Raw genomic sequence first — 27,020 nt, forward strand, 5'->3', positions numbered from 1 at the left:
TTAAAAAAGCATTAAAAAACAGACGCCTACGCCACAGACCATTTTCTTGAGCCCGACCTGAGTCCGGGGAAACTGATGGAAAATCTCGGCCTGACCCGGCCTGAGTTCGGCTCGGGTTATCGTGTCGGGCTTGGGCAGAGAATCTAAACTCTACCGGGATTTATGCTGTATTTTAGTTCGGATTTTCGACCAAGGAACTTACAATAAATTCCGGTCATGAATAAAGGGAATAAACATGTTACTGATGAAGGATGACTGTCTGTGTCTTACTGCAGAAAGCATTTAAGGTGGAATAGTAATTTGAATAAGACGCTGGTGAAAATACAAGCCGTTATTTGTTTTTTGGTATAATATATTTCAAAACGAAAAAAGAAATAATTAATTGTTTTTTTTCTGATTTTGATTCTCAATTGAATATCTAATGAACAAATGATACACGGATTCAATCGGCATATATTTTAACAGAATATTACAATTTGTTGTTGTTTTCTACGAATAGAAAATAACCAGTCTAATAATATAAGAGGTGCTTTGCTAGTATTGACCCACGCCCTTGATTGGGCAGAGAAGAAGAAAGAGGGGGAGCGAACTCAGAGTATTTGGGATGGAGTTCGGGGCAGCTTCGCTGTAAAGCGTGAAGCCGAAGCCCCCCCTCTCATGAAGAGAAACATGAGAAGAGAATAAAATTAAAGAAGGAGGAAGATGGGGAGGAGGTGGGTGCGAGGTTTGTTCAATGAGTAGGTAGAGAGGAAGTGACGGTTTAAATAGGGATGGAAGTGGGAGGAGTGAGGGCGTGGCTCACTCCCAAAACTTAGTTATGACACATAACTCCACATTTTCAAGGTAAAAGCAGGAAAATTCTACTTACACATTTTTTGCATAATTAAAGGGTTCACATATGCAGAGAACTAGCAGAATTTCTCTTTTACCAGGGATTTTGCACACTGGTAAAATCAGTACCAAAATACAACATTTATTATACTGTTAAATATTTAAATATTTATCTAAATACATAATTCAATATGTACATTGCATTACGGAAAACATTTATAAATATAAAACTGACCAAAACCTTTATGAAAAATAAGGGTGTTAACAGTAATAACAAAATGAAGACCTTTGTTGTTTGATCAAAGACTTTCATATTACTACCTTCTAACAAATCCATACCTTAGGCTAAAATACTGACTTATGAATTTCTGTTTTACAGGTAGACGCAACGATTATTGGAGAGGTGAATGATGAAAGCTTGGCCGTGTATATTCCTGTCTATGGGAATAGGATTGCTACAAGACACTTCTGCATGGAAAGTCAAAAGAAGGATGCAACAAAATGCTAACAGACTGTCATTGTTAGAAAAGCTTCGACAGAAAATGGAAATTGGGAAAAGAACCAAAGAAAAGGGAGAGGCTGATAATGAAGACAGTGTAGAGCAGCGTTGTCCAAACTTTTTTTGTTGGGGGCCAGAAGGAGAAATATATAAGTCACGGGCCACAAATAATGAAATATACCACTTTAAATAATACATTTTCCTGATTATTTCATTTACACACCATTTTACTTCACTAACTATCTTTATCTTTGACAGTGTTGTGTAAACTAAGATTTTTCAAATTGATGTTTCATTTCATGATGTCTCTTAATATTAAACTCCTTAATTACGGCAACTTTTAGACTCTTTGGCCCGTTTTTCTGTGCTAGAAATGTGCACTCTCTCCCCTTTTAGACTCTTTGGCCTGATTTTCTGCGCTAGAAATGCGCACTCTCTCCGCTTTTAGACTCTTTGGCCCGTTTTTCTGCGCTAGAAATGCGCACTCTCTCTGCTTTTAGACTCTTTGCCCCGTTTTTCTGCGCTAGAAATGCGCACTCTCTCCCCTTTTAGACTCTTTGGCCTGATTTTCTGAGCTAGAAATGCGCACTCTCTCCCCTTTTAGACTCTTTGGCCCGTTTTTCTGCACTAGAAATGCGCACCCTCTCCGCTTTTAGACTCTTTGCCCCGTTTTTCTGCGCTAGGAATGCGCACTCTCTCCGCTTTTAGACTCTTTGCCCCGTTTTTCTGCGCTAGAAATGCGCACTCTCTCCCCTTTTAGACTCTTTGTCCCGTTTTTCTGCGCTAGAAATGCGCACTCTCTCCGCTTTTAGACTCTTTGCCCCGTTTTTCTGCGCTAGAAATGCGCACTCTCTCCCCTTTTAGACTCTTTGGCCCGTTTTTCTGCGCTAGAAATGCGCACTCTCTCCGCTTTTAGACTCTTTGCCCCGTTTTTCTGTGCTAGAAATGTGCACTCTCTCTGCTTTTAGACTCTTTGGCCTGATTTTCTGCGCTAGAAATGCGCACTCTCTCCGCTTTTAGACTCTTTGGCCTGATTTTCTGCGCTAGAAATGCGCACTCTCTCCCCTTTTAGACTCTTTGGCCCGTTTTTCTGCGCTAGAAATGCGCACTCTCTCCGCTTTTAGACTCTTTGGTCCGTTTCTGACACCTAGCGTTCAAACTTTGAATCTCACATTATAAAAACCTGCTTAACAGCGGGCCAACTTTCATTCTATTTCTAAAATACCTCGTGGGCCGCTCCACAAAGGGAAACGGGCCGTAGTTTGGACACCCCTGCTCTAAAGGAAAATCCCATTGGTGATGACAAAGATGAATTAGTGGATCTAATGGATCACATGGGAGTGACAACAGTCCCCACACAAGACAACTCTAAATCAATTATGCTGCAGGTTGCACACAAGCAGATAATCCAGCAACCAAAATATGCACTGCACAACATGTTGGATGTCTCGCAACATATATTCAGGGCAGTCTTCACCAGTGCACAGCAGATAGAATAAATGTATGAAGAAAAAAAACAAAAACAAGAAAACTTTTGAAGCTGCTCGATGCATCCCCTACAACTCAAGCTGAAAATCAAAGTTTCCATTTTCTACAGCAGCACATTAGAGGACTGGATGGTGTGGGCCTTCAGAAGATGCTGAGATTTATGACTGGATTGGATGTTTTGTGTGTTGAGAAGATTGAAATCCTATACGCAACGTTGGATGGCCTATCAAGGCGACTTGTAGCACACACCTGCAGTCCTGTTTTGGAGCTGCCTTGTACATACAACTCCTATCCTGAGTTACGTGGTGAAATGGAGAGCATCCTGTCCAGTACAAATGTTTACACAATGGACATTGTTTAAACCAAATGGTCCTGTGCGTTTATGCCCTGTAACTATGGGTAATTTGTCTATACATGCAAATGTTTAGGTATATGAGATATCTATTATCATGAGCTACACTAAAACAGATGAAACATGTAGAGGAATATAGAGGATCTGTTAATCAACCATAGCTTGTAATATGCTATGGGAAAATATAAGTATGGAAAAAGTGGGAAATAAGAATAAGACTTTTTGTGTTGGAGCTTTATATACTATTTTTTATGTTCTGTACTGAAGTTTGCCCAGTTTGCAATGTTACATAACTCAAGGAGTGTCAAGCCGGGAATATGACTGTTGTGTGAGGCTGTTTAAAAAATGTTTGTTGATAAGTTAATGTGCTTTAATGTTGAGAAATCAGGCACATAGATTATTTGCCCTTTGTTCATTTTTTTTTTTAATTATGCAATGTTGTCATAGTGGTTTCTGGTCCTATTGTTTAACTTTTATACTCATGCATGAGGACAAAGCAAGACAGTGATGTTCAGAGAATAGAGAATAGATTTTATTACACAGGACTAAGGCCTGTAACAGTCAATTAAAGGCAGTTAATAGGCACTTTCTGAGCAGAGTAAAACATTTTAAAGAAGGCCCTTTTTTAATGTAAACATGTATTTTATTAAACAGACTGTTTCCATAATTATGTCCCTGTATATTGAATCATTTATAAATACATATACATCAATGCAAAACATTGTTCAGATAATCACAAAGTGAAACTATATATGATTTTGTCACTGTTGATGATACATTAAATTAATTTACTATATTTGCTTTTTGAATATCTTATGTTACTGTAAACCTCAGATGTTTAGGTTTACAAGAATGTTGCATTTTCAGATGAAATATCAATGTTTGTTCAAATATTTTAATTGGCTGCTACTAACAGTAAAGTTAAATCACTGTACCTTTAATAATACAGTGGGATATTTAGGATGGCACTAGAGCACAAAATCAGCAAACATCTTGGGTTTAAGCTGTAGAGGGCGTGTGACTGTTTATCTATATGTAATTAAGTGTGCAAGTCCTTAAAAACAAGTACAATTCAGTTGCTTCAGCAGGTGTGGTGGGTGGGTGTAGATAGTGTTCTGCCATGAGATGGGAAGTCATGGGTAAGGACCTCTCTCTTGGCATTCTTCTCTACAAACATCAACAGCTTGTTGGGAGACACGTTTCAGGTAATCTCTTGCCCCAAAAAGTTGCGTTGTCCCATTCTCTGTTCAACTTTGTTGATAAAGTAACTGGCAATTACCTTCGGATTGCTGTTAGTTTTGTAGGCATGGAGCCAAATGACCATTCTTGAAAAGCCATCGATAGCGCCGTTGATGCAGATACCGTATGGTTACAGTTTATCATATGAGTCCACATGCCATGTAAAGTTAGGACCTGGATTCCTGTACAACCTGCGACGAAGGCGATTTCGGCATCTCAGCTCCACTCTTCTTGGATCCAAAACTTTTAATAAATGTCTGACTGTGTCTTGCGAGACAACATACCCAGCTTGTAGACATTTAAGAAGCTGTAGTTTGTATCCATGGAGCTTTCCGTGTCGTTCAAGATGCTCAGTTAGAAAAAGAGCAGTGTCTAAAAGGTCTGATTTATTCTTACACCTGTATATATCTGAGACTTCAGAATCCTTCGCAGTGTTCGAATGCTTAAGGAAATGCTTAAGGAAATGCCATCAGTGCCGCTCAGTGACAATAAGATTTCCTTGTGATTTAAGCCAAGTGCAAAGTAGAATTGTATTAATTCAATTAACTGCGACATTTAGTCGGAGAAACGCTGTAGTGCAGTGGTACACACACATAAACCTTCTTATAATTACGAGATATTTATTTCATAATTAGGACATAGTATGTCGTCTTAACAACATATTAACTCATAAAAACGAGATACTTTCTCATAATTACGACATAGTATGTCGTTTTAACGACATAATAACTCGATATAGTAGTTATATAAATAGTTTCTCGTTATAACGACATGTTGAAGAATTTTTTTTTCTTATAAGTGGCAGCAATACACCTCCGTAAAAAGTCGTATTATACAATACAGTGTCGTAAGTATTACATTTAGAGGAGGTGTTTATGTTTGAAGTACCTTATGGTAAAAAGCAATACAGCTGTGCCTTGATTACATTTCGAGGTATTTTATTTAATTCTGGCACTAACTCAGCGTTTGGTTTTGAGAAAGTCAATTCTTGTTTTTTAATGTTTAATTAAAAGATCAAGTGCAGTGAAATGTAATGTAATAGTGTTTTTGCATTTAAGTTTGCGTGGAAAAGAATTACATGTTGTGAATTGCATATACACCTTTCCACACTAGTGTGTGCTTTTTAATGTGGCTCTAGTTCCTCTCCACAGTCAGGGCTCTGTGATGGTAATGTTGTGTCTGTGTGAGATTGCCCGGCCCTGTGTGGGCGGGGCTTCTCCTCAGAGCGACTCCGCTCCACGCCGCGCTCTGATTGGTGGAGCCGCGGAGGAATCGTTCGCTTGACAACCGGAGCAGGGACAGTGTCGCGGGCGGCGAGACAACAGGAGCCCGAGGACCGGAGCCTGAGGACTGGCTACAGGATAAACACAGACCCGAACGAGGCAGCCCGACCCCTGGGACTCCCGAGAGGACCCACGCGGCCTGTGTATATGCAGACGGCAGCAGGTGAGCGGTGCTCCGCGCTGCTGGGTCTCCATGCTGGTGGTTAGTTAGTTAGCTTACCGCTAGTTAGCCTCCCCCCGCTCACAGAGCTCCATCTGCCCGGCGGATTAGCCAAAGAGCCGCCGCAGCGCCCGCAGCGCCTCTCCGTGCGGACACCGGGCAGAGTGTCCGCGGACACGGGGCATGGTCAGCCCTAAAATGACTGCGGAGGATAGAGCACCGGGGCAGACTGGGCTGCGGGCGGGGGGATCGTGAGTAAGCACAGGCTCCGGATGCTGCCGCTCAGCTGGGTGGGACTGCCCGGCCCTGCTGGTTCATTACCCGGGGTTTGGCTACTCTGCTGGGGCCAGACTGAGACTCAAGGCGCGGTGCTGGACCGAGTTTAGCAGAGACTGAGTGTAGAGGAGTCCGGGAGCTGCACTGTCAGATAGCGGGCATGATCAGATTGCAGAAATCATATAAATGTGTGTCTTTGTGTGTGTCATATATATATATATATATATATATATATATATATATATATATATATATATATATATATATATATATGTGTTATAAATATATATAAATAATGTGTGTATGTGTGCCTGTGGCTGTGTGTCTGTGTGTATATGTATGTATCTATATATATATATATATATATATATATATATATATATATATACATAAACACACACACACACACTAGTCTGTATATACAGTTAAGAAAAGGTATGTGAACCGTGATAACTCGGATTTCTGCATAAATTGGTCATTAAATATGTTCTGATCTGATTTACAAAAGACAAACACAGTCTGCTTAAACTAATAGCACTCAAAAAATGTATATATGTTTGTATGGTTTCATTGAACACAACGTTAATGAATGTTAACATTCACAGTGAGGGGTGGCAAAAGTATGTGAAACTTTGGATTTAATAACAGGTTGATCCTCCTTTGGCGGCAAAAACCTCAACCAAACATTTCCTGTAGTTGCAGATCAGACCTGCAGAACGATCCGCAGGAATTTTGGACCATTCCTCTTCACAAAGCTGTTTTAGTTCATTAATATTCTCGGGATATCTGGTGTGAATCGCTCTCTTGAGGTCATAAACTCCATCCTTGTTGAATGTTTTTCTTATTGTAGATTTGTCAACAAAAATGTGATCATGTGCCAGAGATTTCGTTAAGTCTTTAGCTGACACAGAATTCTTCCTCTCCTCATTGATCATTCTGCGCTGTGCTCTTGCAGTCATCTTTACAGGACGACCACATCTAGAGAGAGTAGCAGCAACAGTGCTGAACTTTCTCCATTTGTAGACCCGTCTGTCTCACCGTGGACTCATGAACAAGCTTTAAGAGATACTTTCGTAACCCTTTCCAGCTTCATGCAAGTCAACAATTCTTGAGCGTAGGTCTTCTGAGAGCTCTTTCGCGTGAGACACGATTCACATCAAGCAGTGCTCCTTAAGGAAACTTAAAACTGATGTATGCAGGGCCGCTTTAACCAACTCCAGGTTGGCTGACTACTGGCTCCAATTAGCCAGAAAAGTCTTAGAAAGCTAGAAAGTCTTAGTTCTTAGAAAAGTCATTAGCCTAGGAGTTTACATACTTTTTCCACCCTGCACTGTGAATGTTAACATGTTGTGTTCAATAAAACCATGCAAACATATATTTTTTGTGTGGTATTATTTTCATGATATATATACTAGAGACAGATTATATCTGTTCAGTATAATTTATTTTACTTTAATCCTGGATATATGGAGACATTTGGAGTGCATTATTAGTATCATGACATTCTGGATCATTGACTTCTGTTACAAATCTGATAAAATTCTTTTTTTTTTTTTTAATATCTCAGTTAGCCATATCATATTGCATGCAACAATAAAATTCTAAATAATCTTTCGAATTCAGTGTTTTGTCATATCGTCAAAAGTATCGTTATCGTGAAAATACCATGAAATATCGTGATATTATTTTAGAGCCATATCGCCCACCACTAATTCACATACTTTTTCTTGCTTTTCTGAAGTACATCTTTCACACAGTCAGTGAGTAGCAGAGCTAACAAACAGCACTAACTGCACACAACACCAAGCACTGCAGCACCAAGGACAGTAGCAGCAGCTGCCGTCAGAAAGCTCCACAGTGACGTTCTTTACAGGGAATCACAGACTATTTCAGCTGAGGCATGTCTGGCATGCTTTTTACCATTAACGTGGCATTTGGCCCCCAAAAACACTGATCGGTCCATTTCATTGAAGGAACGATAACTGAGCAGTGTCCCAATACTTTTTTGCATGGGGACTGTCTCTCCTTCTTGCCAGTATCACTCTTGTCTCTCTCTTTTTCACTCTCACTTTCTCTCTTCCTTCGTGACAGGCTTTCACCATGACTGCAGAGGAGACCATAAACGTGAAGGAGGTGGAGATCATTAAGGTGATCCTGGACTTCCTGAATTCGAGGAAGCTGCACATCAGCATGCTGGCGCTGGAGAAGGAAAGCGGTGTGATAAACGGACTCTACTCAGATGACATGCTCTTCCTCAGGTCTGACCTGCTCTTAGCTCCGCCCCATCTGAGCTTGTGTCATCCCAGGCTGTTCTCACACTTCTTGTTGGTTTCTCTGGTCTGAATCAGTTAATGATTTGGTTAACTTGAAGCTTTTCCCTCCTCTGGTTTGGTTTCACACAAGGAGGACCAGAAATGCAAAAAAAATTGTCACACCAACCATATGATCATGTTCTCTCCACTGAGGAACAAGAAAGTAAATACAGAAAGAAGGTTCTGAGTTCCAGACTAGCATGTATTTCTATTCAGCTTTGTGTGGAGCGGCAGCAGAGATGGTATAAGTTCGTAGTTGTGGTAATAAATCTGAGTGTAATTACTATTTTTACACCTGCAGAAACAAATCGCACACAAACCAGAGTTTTAACCAAATATAAAAAATTATCCTCAGTCCTGCACACACGGGGGATTTGTGTGAGAATCAGGGTGCTGTTAGGGTGTAGAGCCTGAATAGTGCTTTATTCGCGGCCCCTAAGGTGCAGTGGTAGTTTTTATATTATAGGCCCTGCTGCACTGCACTGAACGTTCTTTATAGTCTAACACCTAATTCAGTTTCTGAGTGGGTTTTATATCAGCTAGGAGAAAGCGAAAATCAATTTCTGTGCCCTTTTAAACAATTAAAAATGCTTAAATATTTCATTCAATCCATTTTTATGCAATATAAGTAGAGGTACAGAACATTCTCCTCATCATTTCCACAATCTTCTAAAATGTCACAAAATTTATTTGCATTAATATTTCTCCAAGATCTTGTATTGATGATGGGAGATTTGGAGCAGATCACCAGCACATCCAAAAGATTCTCAAAGGGCCAATCCATGTCTCATGCTCCCAGTCTTTTACAGTTCCAGCCCGATGAATCCTGGCATTGTCATCTTGGAACATGGTCGTGCCATCAGGGGGAAAAAAAATCATTTGATGGAATAAGCTGGTCTATATTCAGTATATTCAGGTAGTCAGCTGACCTCATTCTTTCAGCACATACTGTTGCTGAACCCAAACCTGCAGACCAACTGCAGCATCACCAGATCATAGCCTCGCCCCCACAGGCTTGTACAGTAGTTACTAGACATGATGGGTCCATCAATTCAGCCACCTGTCTTCTTACCATGATGCTCAATCACTCTGGAACAGGATAAATCTGGATTCATCAGACGTTCACATGACCTTCTTCCATTGCTCCAAAGTCCTCTGCAGATTAAAACTTTTTTTTGGTTAGTCTCACTGATAATTAGTCCCAGTTAATTTTGCAGTGTGTGTAGGGGTGTGTTCTTACTTTCACTATCAAACATTCTAGTGTTGTTTATGTATGATTTGATTTCAACAACGTTTAAGTGATCATCACAATCATTCAAGATTTAATTGGGACCACATTCCTTTCTTAAAGATGATGTCCCTCCACTGACCTTCCAGTTCCAAGAAAGCGTTAGACAGTTCTTAATCGGATTTTAGTAGTTTCTGCAATCTCCTTAGATGCTTTCTCTGATTGATACATGCCAATGATTTGACCCTTCTGAAACAGATTAAAATTTTTTTTCATGATCACAGTCTTTCCACATAGTTGTTTAAGAAATGAGAAGCTACTCCCTGCACCAGTTAGGACTAAATAACTTGTTTTAGCTGAAACATTATAATCACTAGGGGTGTCACAATTTCGATATTTTGAAGTCAAAAAGAGGATGGACGATCCCTCCCTCTAAGCTACGCAAATGGTGCAGCACACTGTAGCTCAAAGAGCAGCTCTTTCTCCAGAGAATGTGGACATTCTCATCTTCTTAAAGAAAAACTTAATGAAAATATAAAAATAACAGTTGTTTTGTCTAGACTCAAATATGTTAATAGTTTTGGTACCTTAAGGAGCATCTTTCTCTCAGATAAAGTTAATAATATATCTTTATTAAAGAAAACAACTTCTCATTCTCAGGGACCGAAAAAGTCTTAAAGTCCTATTTTTCATGTTTAACTGTTATAGTAGGATAGAGTTCAGTTTGTTAAGGCTCTAATTGTTCTATTATTTTCTACATGACTGTTCCTGTATTTATTATTATTTATTTTGTTATGTTGCACATTGCTGTTTTAATAGTGCACACTGCTGCTACCAAAAAAAACAATAGATGGCATTACAAATATATCTCAATTAAATTATTTAAATTTGACCATTAGTGCCTAATGTGTTGTATTACAGATCACTTTGCATCACTTATATCAAGCCCACCTTTTGAAATAAGATATTATAAATTTGATGAATCAAACCAATGACTGACCATAGACTAATCTAAATATAAATTGATATAATTTGTTTATATTTTTTTTACTGAATATGACTCATTGTGGTAGTGAACTTATTTGAGTCGCATATCATCACTGTCATGTAGAAAATCTCCAAAATGGACGCTTCATAAGAAAAGGAAAATGCCCTCTTAAACACCAGTTGAAAATATAAGGTACAGGGTTTTTGTGTGATGACAACACCATGTTCCCAACATTTTGTTATTTATTTTTAGTCAGCAGGAAACTAGTTAGTATGGGTGCTCTGGACTCTCTCCCATGAGTACAAAAATGTTATTAAATATCTTCAACATATCTTTGTATTCTATTCTGAAATTCCAGTGTTGTTAATTTATTCATAATGGGCAGTAAAGAAGAAAAGGTGAAAGACTTTATTTTGAAGAAGGCCTGATTTACTCTGCATTGTTGTTTGCTATTGAATGTGAGTTTGAGTGAATGCCAAGAACTAAACTCAGTATGGGCCTCTCTCACTGTTACTGTTACTGTGTGTGTGTGTGTGTGTGTGTGTGTGTGTGTGTGTTGAGGGCCAGTGATTTCACAATAGTTCCCATTCATCCTACCATCATCCTTGTTGCTAGACAGAAAGAACCAGTAAGTGCCAGGAGCTGGCCCTGTCTGCAGTGTGAGGGTGTTTTTGTGGTTCCAGTGTAAGGGTTTCACTAATTCAGAGAGGTGTCTGTAGTGTTGACAGTAGGGTTGGGCAGTATTGAAGTTTTTCATACCGTCGTCAGATTATATGGCGGTATACGGTATTACCGGGGGGTGGAGGGGGATATTTTAACATTGCGCCTCGTAGCGCTGGTAAAGCTTTATATTCTGTCTGCTAAGGTACTGCTTTGAGATTAGAACCACTTTAGTGGCTCTTAAATTGTTGTTTTTGTTCATTTCTTTTTTTTGTTGTTGTTGTTATTTCTTTTTTTTTTTATATTACTAACATTTTTATATTCTATATTTTTGTACCTGTGGTCACTATTTCGTTTTGCTCTTTTAGAATTAGTTAGATTATATTTCCTTTAGTATTTTGAGCTTAGTTTAGTTGTTTTTTTTCCTATTTTATATCTATTTTTCTGTTTCTATTGAATGTTGTTATTAGCTTATTAGCTTCTAGCTTGTTGCTGCCTTCTTTGTCATTTAGCATACAGAACTTCTTACTGGTCTTTTCAATGAATGTTGATTTATTCATTCACAGACAAAGGCTGTGACCGAAATGGCTCCCTATTTACTAGTTAGGGCACTATTGTGTATGTCAGCCATTTTTCTTTGAGTGTCCGAATCGTAAGGGGGAATTCCAACGTGATTCAACGTGTTTCAAATCCGCCAAAATACTGAGAAAACCACCCAAACAGCTGATGTTGATCATATCAACAATATTACAGGGTTTATTCCAACATGATCTTAACTAAAATATCATAAATATCTTAAATATCACTAATTACAAAAAAACAATATTTAAATGAGTTTATCTGCATGTTTGTATGATGTGTTTAGTGCCTTGTATCATTGGACACACGAACCAAAAAAAGAAGTGTAGTACATAAAAATAAGCTTGCAAGCAATGAAAGAAAGATACATATCTATAATAACGAGCATAAACACAGCTTTAAATCAGCAGCTCTGTCTCTGCAGGGTTAGATTTTTTAACTACAGCACTGATGAGTTCAATTCCCAAACTCTTAGCACAGCGTTTCCTCCAGAGAATTTCAGTTGTGCAGGTCTGATCTGCTGGCTGAGGTTATTGCTGCCGTTACTTTTATTACTTTTTCCACCCTACATTGTGAATATTAACATGTTGTGTTCAATAAAACCATGCAAACATATGTTTTGTGTGGTATTAGTTTAAGCAGACTGTGTTTGCTCATTTTTGTGACTTTTTTAGTGTAGAAATTCAAGTAATCCCAAAGGGGTTCATCTACTTTTCTTGCAACTGTAGGTGATTCTGCTGATTTGTGTTATCTTGTCAGTAAGCTCAGATTGGATAAAACAGAATTATCACTGAAAACACATGAAAACATGAATCATCTGAAAGATACAAACTGTACAGGGCTAGCATAGTAGCTTTAGCTGAGTTAGCTTGCTACCTAGCTGACTTAGCATTTTGTTTGTTTACCAAAAGACTGGCTGCCTTTTTAAAGTGCATTTCACTTCCATGTGACTTGATTTGCACTGCTAAAATATATGTATAATTAGAATACCACTGCTGAGGTAAAGGTTTTACTAGAATAGTACTGTTAAGCTAAATGTTTTCTTAGAATAGCACTTCTGAGGTAAATGTATGATTAGAATAGCACTCTTAATTTAAACTTATCGTGCTTTACTGTGTGGGCTTTTAAGAAGATTAAGTTGATTGAGTGGTGAACAAACTGGCAAAATGATTAAAATCCTGCATCCTGTTGAGTAATGTGTAGTGTGGGCCAGACATTAGTATTAAATGAGGTTTTCTGTTTTCTTTCTCTCTGACAGGCAGCTGATTCTGGATGGACAGTGGGACGAGGTGCTGCAGTTTATTCAGCCTCTGGAGTGTATGGATAAGTTTGATAAGAAAAGGTGAGCTTTGTCTATTCTTTAGAATTGTGGACAGCATACCTTTGTAGCTGGTTAAGCGTGAATGCTGATGTGTGGTTATTTATTAAGCGTAGATAGTGAAGCATGTATGCTGGAATGTATAGTAAAGTGTGAATGCTGATTGTGGATAGTGAAGCATGTAAGCTGAAGTGTTTTGAAAAGCGTTTCTCACGAGTTTAATGGCATTTCAGGTTCCGCTACATTGTGCTGAAGCAGAAGTTTCTGGAGGCTCTGTGTGTGAACAACGCCATGTCAGCTGAGGATGAGCCACAGCATGTGAGTACTGCTGCCTACAGATCACTGTAAGGTGAAGTGTCAGTGTGATGCCCTGCTGACTGAGCTGTTTGGTGTGTGTACATATGGAGCACAAAGCTAAACTCTGAAATCAGTTAAATCTGAAATGATGTGAATTCTCATGGTAGAAGCAATAACAATTGACCAGCCATCTTTCATATACACTGAATCAGTAATATTTGTACAGTATTTGTTTCTGGACCTTTAACTCCATCCATTCCGGCACTACCCCCCCACCACCACCAATTTCTACCTAACTCTACCATACCCTACCCCCCCTACCTCACATTACCTTCCTTTACTACTCTCTACCACACCCTACTTTCCCCTACCTCTACCTCATTCTACCACTCTTTGCCTCCTCTTTCCCCCACCACTTTCTACCTTGCTCTGCCTCACACTACCTGTGCTGCTATTCACATTGTTATTACATCTGTTTTGATATGTTTATAGTGAATTCCCCTATCACAATATCGATACAAATGTTATATATTTTACAGCCCTACCAAAAACAGAAAATATGCCCAGATCCAGTTTTACCCAGGTTGAAAAACCTGGTATTAAAAGATCCAAAATAGTTGTAATGCACTATCTATGTCTGCATCAAATCCTGTCACTTTGTATGAATAGCACTCCCTCACTCTCTCCCCAGCCCACTCACTCATTTTATCTCTTTGTTCTTTGTTCTCTTCTTCTCTCTTTCTCCCAAACAGCTGGAGTTCACCATGCAGGAAGCAGTGAAGTGCCTCCACGCTCTGGAGGAGTTTTGCCCCTCTAAAGAAGACTACAGTAAGCTGTGCCTGCTCCTGACCCTGCCCCGGCTCACCAACCACGCCGAGTTCAAGGACTGGAACCCCAGCACGGCACGCGTCCAGTGCTTCGAGGAGGCCTGCACCATGGTGGCGGAGTTCATCCCGGCCGACCGCAAACTGAGCGAGGCCGGATTCAAGGCCAGCGGCAACCGCCTGTTCCAGCTGCTCATCAAAGGCGTGCTGTACGAGTGCTGCGTGGAGTTCTGCCAGAGCAAAGCCACGGGCGAGGAAATCACAGAAGGAGAAGTTCTTCTGGGGATCGATATGCTGTGTGGAAACGGCTGCGACGATCTGGACCTCAGCCTGCTCTCCTGGCTCCAAAACCTCTCCCCGAGTGTTTTCTCCTGCGCCTTCGAACAGAAAATACTCAACATCCACACGGACCGACTGGTCAAACCTGCCAAAGCAGCGTACGCCGACCTGCTGACCCCGCTGATCAGCAAACTGTCCCCCTACCCCGCCTCCCCCCTCCGCCGCCCGCAGTCCGCCGATACGTACATGTCTCGCTCGCTCAACCCGGCACTGGACGGCCTCTCCTACGGCCTCTCGGGCCTGGAGAAGAGAGGAGGGGGAGGAGCCACAGACCCGGGGAAGGCCTCTCCCATGTCGCATTCGTTTGCCAACTTCCATTACCCCAGTGGTCAGAACCTGAGCCGCAGTCTGATGATGGAGGAGTCGCAGTGTCACAGCATCTTCGAGGAGTCGCCAGAGAGGTACTTTACTGTTCGTGCAGCCAAAAAATAAATTCAATCATACTCTTATTATGACCTGTACTAATACACTCATATCATATCATATATCATACTCATATTTAAATATCTGCATTTTTGGTTTGAATATTCTAGCAACAACATTTACAGAAAAAATACAGAGTAACTGTCTGCTGAGTCTAAAACCCGGCTCAGGCTGGCTGTTAGCATTGTGGCTAACTTTTGTTGTGAATTAAGTTACTAAAAGTCATCATGTGTATTATTAAGCTACTACAAGGTTAGGACAAGAAATTGTTGTAAAGCTATTTACTTATCTTTGCAAGGAGTGTAAGTGTAAAGTGCAAAAAATTCAATATTCGCAGCTTAAGGATTCAAGTGTTTTGATGCATTTATGGCCACTTACAGACGAGTCATCTTACACAATCAGGTATCATCTCTGTCCAGCATAATATACTGATGAGCTTATGCACCAGGGCTGATTGTATAACTTTTGTCTGAATTCAGACAGAAACTGTGCAAATTGTTTGACATTTTTGCGGATGATGTCCTTTAGAATTTCATGCTAAATAGTGCAGAGCTCATGTGCTTCTGCTGGGATTTCAGACTGTGAGTTAATTTAAATCTGTTCCATCTGATCCTACTGTTTTACATTAAGCTTTATGTAAAGATGAGTAATAAGCCCTGAGTCAGGAGTGTAATATGAGCCAGGATAAGGTGATGTAGCAAGCTGTGGGTGTTGCTGAAAACCTTCAGTATTGTAAAAGAGATCCTCTCCCAGACACTGTTCAGAACAAATAAGGTCAGTATATGTAGTCACATGTACTGTAATTATAGTAAGGGTGTGTGTGTTGGAGTTTAAAAGAAAGAATAAGCTGTTCGCGATGTCATTTCTGTGTAGTAATTACTGTATAATAATAGATACATGTTTATGATAAACAGAGGGAGACAGAATGATGTGTGTTCCTGTTTGTTCTGCAGCTCCAGAACAGACACTCCCTCTGATAAAATGATGAGTTCAACGGGTCCCCAGAACTCCCGGCCTGTTCCCACCCCAGGCCAAGACGCCACAACACCCGGCTCCGCAGAGAAGAATGAGGTACGTTATTGCATCAAAGTCTTTAGAGGCAAGTCAGTTCACTCTGCGGCCGTATTACCATCACCACCAGATAGGGTTGGGCGATGTCTCCTTAATTGGCAGATGACTATGTTTACAGTGAAATCGCGATGGACGATGATATCATCATCATTTTTTTATGTTTATGTTTATGAAATTCGTTAGATTATATTTTTGTCAACATTTTGGCTTTATTTTTGTTTATTTTTCTAATAAATTATGTAATTTCTGTTTTCTTTTGTACATTTTTAAAGGGGCAAGTAACAAAAGTAAGTCAATAGATACTTTTACTGGTAACTAGTTACTTTTATAGTGGAGTAACTCCGTTAGTAACTCAGTTACTTTTTTGGAGAAGTAACTAGTAAATATAACTAATTACTTTTTCAAAGTAACGTGCCCAACACTGGTTGACAATGAGCAAGTTTCCCGACACACAACGAGCAAGCTTATTCTATTTGCGTGAGTAACATAAAATGTTTAAAATGAATACAGACATGTAGAAAAAAACGAAGACAAGCTGTAACCTAGATATAAATAATTATATCTTAATAATAATAGAATAATAATATAAAAATTATAAATAATATAATAATAATATGCCAATTAGGCATATTTGTAGCAGTAGGGTATTTTAATTTTCATCCCTGACTCTAATTAATTTAAGTTATATACCTGATTTGATCATTTTCTGTACAATCCCTGCTAAAGCTTTAGGTGAAGGAGACCTAGAGAAGGTCAGTGCATGTTTCTGGAAAAACATAAAAGTGGGCGTGGCGTCGCGATGGTTACCATCCATTGCAATGTTGGGAAAAACAGTTGCAAAACTACAATCAAACAACTAAAAAAAATTAATGAGCACATAATCTCTTTTAGATCCCAGCAGACATACCAACAAAGTACAATACATATACCTCAACAGTGTTGTTCTAATTATGCACTTGCCTCAGCAGTGCTATTCTAATCGTAAATTTAACTCAGAAGTGCAACTCAACTCACAAGTGAGTTAAATGTAGATAGAAAAAGAGTTATCTTAGCTCACGTCACTATGTTAGCCCTGTACGTCTTTTAGCTGGACAGCAGAGAGCTAGTAAACTGAAACCTATTGTGATAAGTGATACAGTTGTATTGTGTTTTGCCACTCAGTCTTAAATCGGTGTGTGTTGTGGTGTTGGTTTTGTTGGATGTGTGTGTGTGTGCGCTCTGGTCTTACTGCCTCTTAACTCCTGGTCTGGGTAATTAATGCAGCGTCTGCTGTCCTCCTTTTGTCCCGCTGGAGCTCACAGTTGGCTGTTGCCATGCTGGAGTTGCCAAGTGTGTGTTTGGGTGTGAACCTGTAAAATTGGACAGACTGTGCCAAAATTATCTATAAGTTCTTAAAGATTAATGCAGTATTTTTGTTAAACTCATTTAAACTCTACGCCTTATTCAAAAAGAATGTAAGAGGAAGAGGTTTTGACCCAAAATCAAATCAAATAAAATCTTCAATGCTGAAATAGTGTTTCATTCTGTTTACTGTGCTATTCTAATCATAAATGTACCTTAGTTGTGCTACTCAAGTCATGTGTGTGAAATTTACAGGATTTTGTTAAATAAACATGGCTAATCTTACTATCCTATCCCTGTACTTGGAGCATAAACTGGTAATTTTTTGGTCAACTCTGTGAAGTTAATTATGGGATATACTAAAAACGGATTGTGTGCCAACAACAGCAAGATTACCCTAATTAGAAAGGAAACACGGATTTAGGTTCCCTGTGGTTTTATTGTCTAACTATAAGCTTATTATCTGTGTGTCTCGGCTTATCCGCCTCTGAGCTTTAAACCACTTCTCTGCTGTGTATAAAATGCACACAGATCCAGCATAACATTATGACCACCTCCTTTCTTCTACACCTATTATTACAGAGTGTAATTGTCCTGTATCTGTTTTTCTGAATATTTTATTATCCTCTTTTTACCCTGTTCTTCACTGTTCAGGACCCCACATAACCACCACTAATTAGCATGGCGGTAGCGTATGAGATGTAATTGAGCTGCTGGTACAGTGAGGTGATCAGATGCAGCAGTGCTGCTGGAGTTTTTAAACACTGTGTTTAATCTCTCACTGTCCTCCACTCTGTTACATTATTGTAATATATCTGCTAATATCTGCTATGTGAAGATCTATAAAGGTATATGTTCGTTTCTCATCACCAGGTCACATACATTAAAATATAAAATATATAAATTCATTACTAGTTTCGTCTGCTCTCTAAAACGCCGCTCACTGCCAGAGACATGAGCCCAGCGGCATTGCGCCTCTGTCTTGGTAAAAAAAAAAAAAAAAAGTTTAACGTTTTAATAAATGACGTCAGATCAAGTGTAGTTTAAGCAGCAAAACAATAGTATAAAAAAAAACACTATAACCAGCATCTTTACTGAAATGTTATTTATTGTTATTGAGGCAAAGTGCGCTGCACCTCGTCTCTTTCGCAGCGTTCAGAGCGAGGTTACAAATATAATCTTAAACCTCAATTCAGTTCAACTTCAGATGAGTGAGGACCTGTAAAGTTAATCAAATACTGTCACATATAAAGGACAGGTTGAGGTTTTGCTGTGCTGTTTCCATGATTTGAAAGTGAAACTAATGTCAGTTAGTCAGTGTTGCAAACCCAACTTTTACATCAACAATAAACAGAATAGTAAATAAAATAACATTGCTGTTCCCGTAAATGAGCTGCTGGAGCTCCTTCACAGCGTCAACCAGCAGCTCAGTTTCCTCTGCTGAGACGCACAAAAGCGCAGCGATCCAAAGTCAGAGTGCACCTGACTCTTAAAACGAATGAGACTGGCATGCTGATTGGTTTATTTCACGTTACACCCAAAAACCCCCGTGATTAATTAAGAGAATTAGTACATTCCTTTTTGAGCTGTGCAAAGGCGTATTTTTGCGCCCTCACGATTCCAAAGACACACAGACACGCCCTAAATCAAATTGTGTAATACGCAAATGACCGGTGCGCTACAGAGCGCTAAAACAGGGACCAAAAAGTATTTGCGGCTCCCAGTGTTTTCGGGTCCAAATGGCTCTTTGGGTGTTAAAGGTTGCCGACCCCTGGCCTAAATGGACAGTGCTAAAAAAAAAAAAAGTCAACCTGTAAAACTGCAGTGTTAAAGGCAGGGGTGCACCTAACGTTTGTGCTGGTGCACCTAAGAAAAATAGTTAGGCGCACAGATGCAACCAGTGCAAAAAATAGTACAGAGCCCTGACAGTCTTGTGATATATTGAGTATCACAGAATCACAGTATTGTTATAATAATTGTAGTCAATGTGTTGTGATGATATAATTTTGTGAGATTCCCACTCCTAGTTCTGGAGCCTGTAGTGATTCTCATTGCTAAATGTAAGAGGTGTTGTAGAATGTGGGAACAGAGAGAGATTATTTATTCAGGGCACTGATCTCTTCCTGAGCTGTGAAGTCTATTAAACAGCAGTGGTGTGTCACAGCAGAGGAAATCGGTTGCAACTGATGAGCTTTTAAAATCTGCCCTATCTGCCCTGTTTTCACACACACACATACAGACACACACACACACACACACACACACACACACACACAGACACACACACACACAGACACAGCTGCCAGATTTGCATAATGAAATAAAAAAATGCATTTATTGCATATTTAAAGTACTATGTTATTAAGTGGTTTTGTAAATGGCTCGGGCATAAAAGCTCTGCTTTCATTGGCTGGTTTGTGGCACCACAACAGACATTCCTGAGAAACTCTGTAACAACACGTGGCCACAGGATGTTCTGCACATATCACTGAAGCTAGTGACCCTTGTATCACTACTACGACTGACCATTGTATGCAATGCAATTGGGTCAGTGTGTCAATCCCCAGCAAAAGCAGGACTGAAGCTCTCATCCTGAGGCCGCCATACCCGACCACTTTCAAATCCCTAACAGAACCAGGAATCATCGCTAAAGATGATATGGTTCCAGTCAGTGGCAGGTCCAGGTTTCTGATTCTAATGGGCTCCTTGCACTCGCGGCTCTGACGCATTTCCGCTTTCAAATAATGCGGCTCGGACGTTTCCGGTTGTATTGTTTACATTCGCCTGTATAGGCAAAACTTACAATTTTGTACTAGCGAGAGGTCAAAATGAGTATCCAGCGTGAAGATTTCAAGCCGTTTTCAGCACTGCTGTGTTCCTTTTTGCACGGAGTCTGCTAAGTTTTATGGAAACTTTAAGCTTTTATAGCTTCCCTGCTCAGAGTGATCTAATAAACAGTGACTGATGAACATCAGTCAGGACCACTTCACCATTTCACCGTATTAAAGGTCTGTAGCAAACATTTCATACCAGACTACCTGCTTAAACCAAAAACTTCAGAAGCTTGGAGACGACTGGCAAAGCGTGCAGTGCCACTGCTTTTTAAACTGAATAATTAACATTACAGCACCCAGGCTCCACGTGTTTGGGAGAGGAGATCAGCTAAACGTACTTGCCTGAATGAGCCACCATCTAGCATTTTTATTATTATTATTATTATAGCTAGATATTATTATTATTATTATTATTATAGCTAATTATTATTATTAATATTAATATTATTATTATTATTATTATTATTATAGCTAGCATTTTTATTATAGCTAGATATTATTATTATTATTATTATTATAGCTAGCATTTTTATTATTCTTATGGCTAGCATTTGTATAATTATTTTTAAAATGATTATTATTATTATTATTGCTAGCACTTTTATTATTATTAATATTATTATTATTGCTAGCATGTGTATGATTCTTTATGATTATTTTTACTACCATTAATATTATAGTTAGCATTATTATAGCCAGCATTTTTATTATTATAGCTAGCATTTGTATAATTATTTTATGATTATTATTATAGTTAGCATTATTATTATTACTAGCATTTTATTAGACTTCCATTTGATAACAGGATAAACTAACAGCTATCAGTAATGCACCTAGCAAGCTAGTTAGCTATACTAGCTAATGCTGAGCTGTGTGGGCTAACGTAAAATATAAGAAAAGAATCTTGGTAGTGTGTAGGTATGATAGTTTATAGGTAATTTTTAGAAGCTCTTGTAAACACCAGCTGAAAATACTGCCATAGCGAGTGTGTTGGAAAAGCCAAACAGGAAACGCTGGAGCAGCACTGATGAGAATGAGGAAGTAGTTGTGCAAAGAGCGCATTCATCACATGTGACTGTGGCTGGCTGATGTATGAATGGACTAGATGATGGGAATGATGAAATGTCCAACCTGCTCCTCTAAGTCCATTGATGTTTCATTTCATGATGTCTCTTAATATTAAACTCCTTAATTACAGCAACTTTTAGACTCTTTGGCCCGTTTTTCTGCGCTAAAACTGCGCACTCTCTCCGCTTTTAGACTCTTTGGCTCGTTTCTGACACCTAGCGTTCAAACTTTGAATCTCACATTATAAAAACCTGCTTAACAGCGGGCCAGCTTTCATTCTATTTCTAAAATACCTCGCGGGACGCTCCAAAAAAGGAAACGGGCCGCAAATGTCCCGCGGGCCGTAGTTTGGACACCCCTGCTCTAACCCCAAGTAGCCTCTGAGAGCTTTTTATAGGGCAGCGGGGGAAGCACTTTTAGTCTAATAAGACCACGCCTGTAAACATTTACATATCTGCCTTAGAAATAACTGCATGCTGAGTTTTACAGCAATTTACAGATTAAAGTGTAAAAAAGTAGAACACAACTACATATATGTAAATAAGCTTATTGAAAAAAAAAGTACCTTAATGCAAAAAAATACCACGAATCGATAACCTCCATATGGCACAGTGTTTATTGTACACAGCTCCACAGCCCATTCTCTCACCACAGCTCAGCTCTGCTGTTACACAAGCATGATGTCACCGCTGTGATTTAGCAGCTCTATGTCGCTCACAGATACCTCTCATCTGACTCACAGATCTCATGAGTCTCATTCATTTCTGATTCTCTCTATTTCAGATTGACCTGGATATAACTTTTCAAATGAAAGCACTAATATTAAATTCCACTGGATTGTTGGCGGCTTTTGTGAGTAATTTGCAACAAAGCAGAGCTTCATGATGATGATGTAAGAGGGAGAATGGCATTTCCTGATTCTGGCTGCTCAATAGTAACTAAAGGAATAAGAAAATATTTATATTGTATCGCAGTTTCCTGTATTGATTTTCAAAAACACTACTGATATTTAATTATTAGTTACACGCAAAGATTAAATGTTTAAACCCCATTAAGCCACGAGATAGCGAGGTTGTACTTTTGTTAGATCCCACTGTTCTGATTGGATTAAAAGTAAACCTTTCTTTTACTGTTTTTTTTTTTTTAATCTAAAGTATAAAACATGTTCTCGTCTGTTTATAATAAATAATCAATAATTCTGCCTGTGTTCCTGTATAGCTTTGATGTGTTTAACATTAAATTCAATTAAAAAAACAGCAATGGTGTTCCCGGGTCAGTTTGACTTGGTGTATGTTTAATTATCCAAAAGATGTCTGAAAAAATCCTAACAAACATTGTTCCATTGCTAATTATTATCAATATAGTCCATATTTAGTGCATTGGTGTTCCTCACCTATAACAGGTAATGGTTCAATTAGGATAATTCACTAATTTTTCATTAAAAAAGAACTTTTGAAAGACCAACATATAAAACAGTAGTTTTACATAACATTGAAACATAACATTGCTTTTTTGTTTTAGGTTTCCTTTTTGCAAGGGGTGGTTGCATATATGTGAGATGAACCATTTTCATATTATAATTATATATATATAATTACACTGATTAGGGCAAGCATAAGAAGTTTCATACTGAAAAAATACTTTAAACTATTTTTGCTAGAGCTTTATACTTTAAGACGGGTCAATTTTACCCGTAACATAACAGGAGGGTTAAAAGATACGAGCTGTACAGGACTAGGATAGTATCGTTTCCTGAAGTGTCTAAGCTTTACCAAAGCACTGACTGCCTTTCTCTGTGTAAATTCCACTCACATGTGATCTACTGTGGCTTTATGCGTCTTTGTATGAATTTAATTTAATTTTAATACTGCCTGCAGTTTGTCCTTCAACTTATGGCACTGGTTTCTGATGGGCTTTAAGTTACATCATGACTTTTTCTCCTCTCTCGTCTCTTACTGCCTGACTCTGTCAGTTCACATGCTTTATTAATGTCAGATGCTGGTTCCATATCTCGCAGCTTGTCAAGATGTGTTTTTAATGTCCTTTATGCTACAAAAGAAACATAATATATATATATATATATATATATGTGCTGTAGCTTATACTAATATTTGTGTATAATTTGTGTATATTTTAGCCTTTCTGATTTCTCACTGTCTCACTGTATCTCTCTGTCTCTCTCTCTAGCTGCGAGACTCCACAGAGCAGTATCAGGAGTTCTACAGGCAGCGTTTGCGGGTGCAGCAGCACCTGGAGCAGAAGCAGCAGCAGAGACAGCTCTACCAGCAGATGCTGCTGGAGGGAGGAGTCCAGCAACAGGAGACTCCGCCCACTGCCAAGCACAACCTCACAGAGACCTTCCTCAACAGGTCAGTTCCAGCCTACACATACTCTACACCTGATAACTGCACACTCTACACCTGATAACTGCACACTCTACACCTAATAACTGCACACTCTACACCTGATAACTGCACACTCTACACCTAATAACTGCACACTCTACACCTAATAACTGCACACTCTACACCTGATAACTGCACACTCTACACCTAATAACTGCACACTCTACACCTAATAACTGCACACTCTACACCTAATAACTGCACACTCTACACCTGATAACTGCACACTCTACACCTAATAACTGCACACTCTACACCTAATAACTGCACACTCTACACCTGATAACTGCACACTCTACACCTGATAACTGCACACTCTACACCTGATAACTGCACACTCTACACCTGATAACTGCACACTCTACACCTAATAACTGCACACTCTACACCTAATAACTGCACACTCTACACCTGATAACTGCACACTCTACACCTGATAACTGCACACTCTACACCTAATAACTGCACACTCTACACCTAATAACTGCACACTCTACACCTGATAACTGCACACTCTACACCTGATAACTGCACACTCTACACCTGATAACTGCACACTCTACACCTGATAACTGCACACTCTACACCTAATAACTGCACACTCTACACCTAATAACTGCACACTCTACACCTGATAACTGCACACTCTACACCTGATAACTGCACACTCTACACCTGATAACTGCACACTCTACACCTAATAACTGCACACTCTACACCTAATAACTGCACACTCTACACCTAATAACTGCACACTCTACACCTAATAACTGCACACTCTACACCTGATAACTGCACACTCTACACCTAATAACTGCACACTCTACACCTGATAACTGCACACTCTACACCTAATAACTGCACACTCTACACCTGATAACTGCACACTCTACACCTGATAACTGCACACTCTACACCTGATAACTGCACACTCTACACCTAATAACTGCACACTCTACACCTGATAACTGCACACTCTACACCTAATAACTGCACACTCTACACCTAATAACTGCACACTCTACACCTGATAACTGCACACTCTACACCTGATAACTGCACACTCTACACCTAATAACTGCACACTCTACACCTAATAACTGCACACTCTACACCTGATAACTGCACACTCTACACCTGATAACTGCACACTCTACACCTAATAACTGCACACTCTACACCTAATAACTGCACACTCTACACCTGATAACTGCACACTCTACACCTAATAACTGCACACTCTACACCTAATAACTGCACACTCTACACCTAATAACTGCACACTCTACACCTAATAACTGCACACTCTACACCTAATAACTGCACACTCTACACCTGATAACTTTGTGAAAGTGTTACAAACATTTCACTTCACCATCTCCAAATATGGCTGTGCGGGCTGAATCAGATTCATGAGGCTAACTAGCGTTAGCTTTTCTTTAGTTACCAATTTAGCGGTCTGATTTAACACTAAATGAGCAGGTGTCCTAACACTTTTGCTCGTACAGTATATTGTATTTGCCGTCACATTCACAGAAATTGCTAAAATAAGCCCAGAAATTAACAGAGCTCCTCCAAAAACGATGCCCTTGTTGAGGACAAGTGTGATAAATAATGCAGAGAGACAGACGGGTGGAGGGGTGAGACAGAGGAGATCAGAGAAGATCAAACAGCCATTGTCCTGTCAGCTCAGTCACATGATGAAGCTTCATTAGTCGTGACATGAGCTGCTCATCTGCCCCATTAATTCAGTGATATGATTGGAGCTAGTTTGTGCTGGTAGACCAGACTGACCCTGACCTTAACTTCCAATATTATGAATATATATAAAAAATAATAAAGAATTTTAGATAACACTTTATGGGTCACAATTAGCAGTGCTTGGTTAAGTAATGTCTAACTTATTTGACACTATTACACTTTACTACATTTTTATAATTAAGGATTTTGTAAATAAAAATGAATTGAGACATTAGTTTAAAATCTAAATAATTTAGTAGTGTTTTTACTAGTGTCAATTAATAATTAGGTGTGACATTCTGTCATAAGAACTGATTATTAATGTACCCTTATTGTTTAAGTGATGCATCATTTAAAACAAAATACTGTGATACAAATTTTATTTGTACTGTCCAGCCTTAGGGCCCTTTCACACAGATAGCACAAAAACATAGCACTGCTGATGTAAATTTATATTTACAACCGCTCTGCTGAGGTAAATGTATTATTAGAATATCACTGCTGAGGTTAATGTATGACAGAAATAGCACTACTGAAATAAATGTATGATTAGAATCGCTTGGCTGTGGTAAATGTATGACGGACAGCACTGCTGAGGTAAATCCATGCTTAGAATAGCACTACTGAGGTCAGTGTATGATTTAGAGTAGCTCTGCTGAGGTAAATTTATGCTTAGAGTCGGTCTCCTATGGTAAATGTATGATTATAATGTCACTACTGAGGGAAATGTATGATTTAAAATAGCATTGCGGATGTACGATTATGACTAGAATAGCATTGCTGAGGTAAATTTATGATCATAATAGCACTACGTGGGTAGATGCATGGCAAATATAGCAAAACTGTGGTAAATGTTTGGTTAGAATAGCACTGCTAATGTAAATTGAAAATGATTAGAATCGCTCTGCTGTGGTAAATGTATGACAAACAGCACTGCTGAGGTAAATTCATGCTTAGAACAGCAATGCTGAGGTCAACTTATAATTAGAATAGCACTGCACAAGTAAATTTATGATTAGAATAGCTCTGCTGAGATAAATTTAGGATTAAAATAGCCCTAATCAATAGGTAAATGGATGAGAGTAGCACTGCCGCAGTTAATTCATGACTAAAGTAGCACTGCTGTATTATTATATGTTTGTGCTTCAAAAGCAAACAACAAAACATTTAGGCAATTTATTTCATTAAATGGGAAAAAAAAAATATATATATATATATTTTCAAAAATTACTTTTAATGTACTGTCACCCTACAAACATAATACAGCTTTAGGCTTCCAGTTTTGGGGCTTCAAAGAAATAAATGAAGACCGTAGTTTCCTCGGTAATGAAGTGCACTCAGTGCTGCAGTATCCTGTGGATTTACTGAGAGGGAGATGGAGGGATGGAGTGAAGGAGGGAGGGAGCAAGACTGAACAGAGAAAGGGAGGGAGGAATAAGTAGCTAATGAAAACGGGGATGAGGAG

At 39.1% G+C, this 27,020-nt stretch overlaps 1 protein-coding gene across 1 annotated transcript in view; it reads left to right on the forward strand.

Moving 5' to 3' along the window:
• Positions 1-5,670: 5,670 nt before the first annotated feature.
• Positions 5,671-27,020, forward strand: part of wdr47a (WD repeat domain 47a) — a 37,219-nt gene continuing 15,869 nt past the window's right edge. The window contains exons 1-7 of the mRNA XM_022665557.2: positions 5,671-5,855; positions 8,220-8,386; positions 13,154-13,237; positions 13,447-13,531; positions 14,263-15,074; positions 16,050-16,167; positions 23,598-23,779. Of these exons, the coding sequence (XP_022521278.2) occupies positions 8,229-8,386; positions 13,154-13,237; positions 13,447-13,531; positions 14,263-15,074; positions 16,050-16,167; positions 23,598-23,779 (1,439 nt within the window). The 5' untranslated portion in view covers positions 5,671-5,855; positions 8,220-8,228. The remainder of the gene's footprint in view (positions 5,856-8,219; positions 8,387-13,153; positions 13,238-13,446; positions 13,532-14,262; positions 15,075-16,049; positions 16,168-23,597; positions 23,780-27,020) is intronic.

This window comes from Astyanax mexicanus, chromosome 4 (genome assembly GCF_023375975.1).
Source record: "Astyanax mexicanus isolate ESR-SI-001 chromosome 4, AstMex3_surface, whole genome shotgun sequence".
Lineage (NCBI taxonomy): Eukaryota > Metazoa > Chordata > Actinopteri > Characiformes > Acestrorhamphidae > Astyanax > Astyanax mexicanus.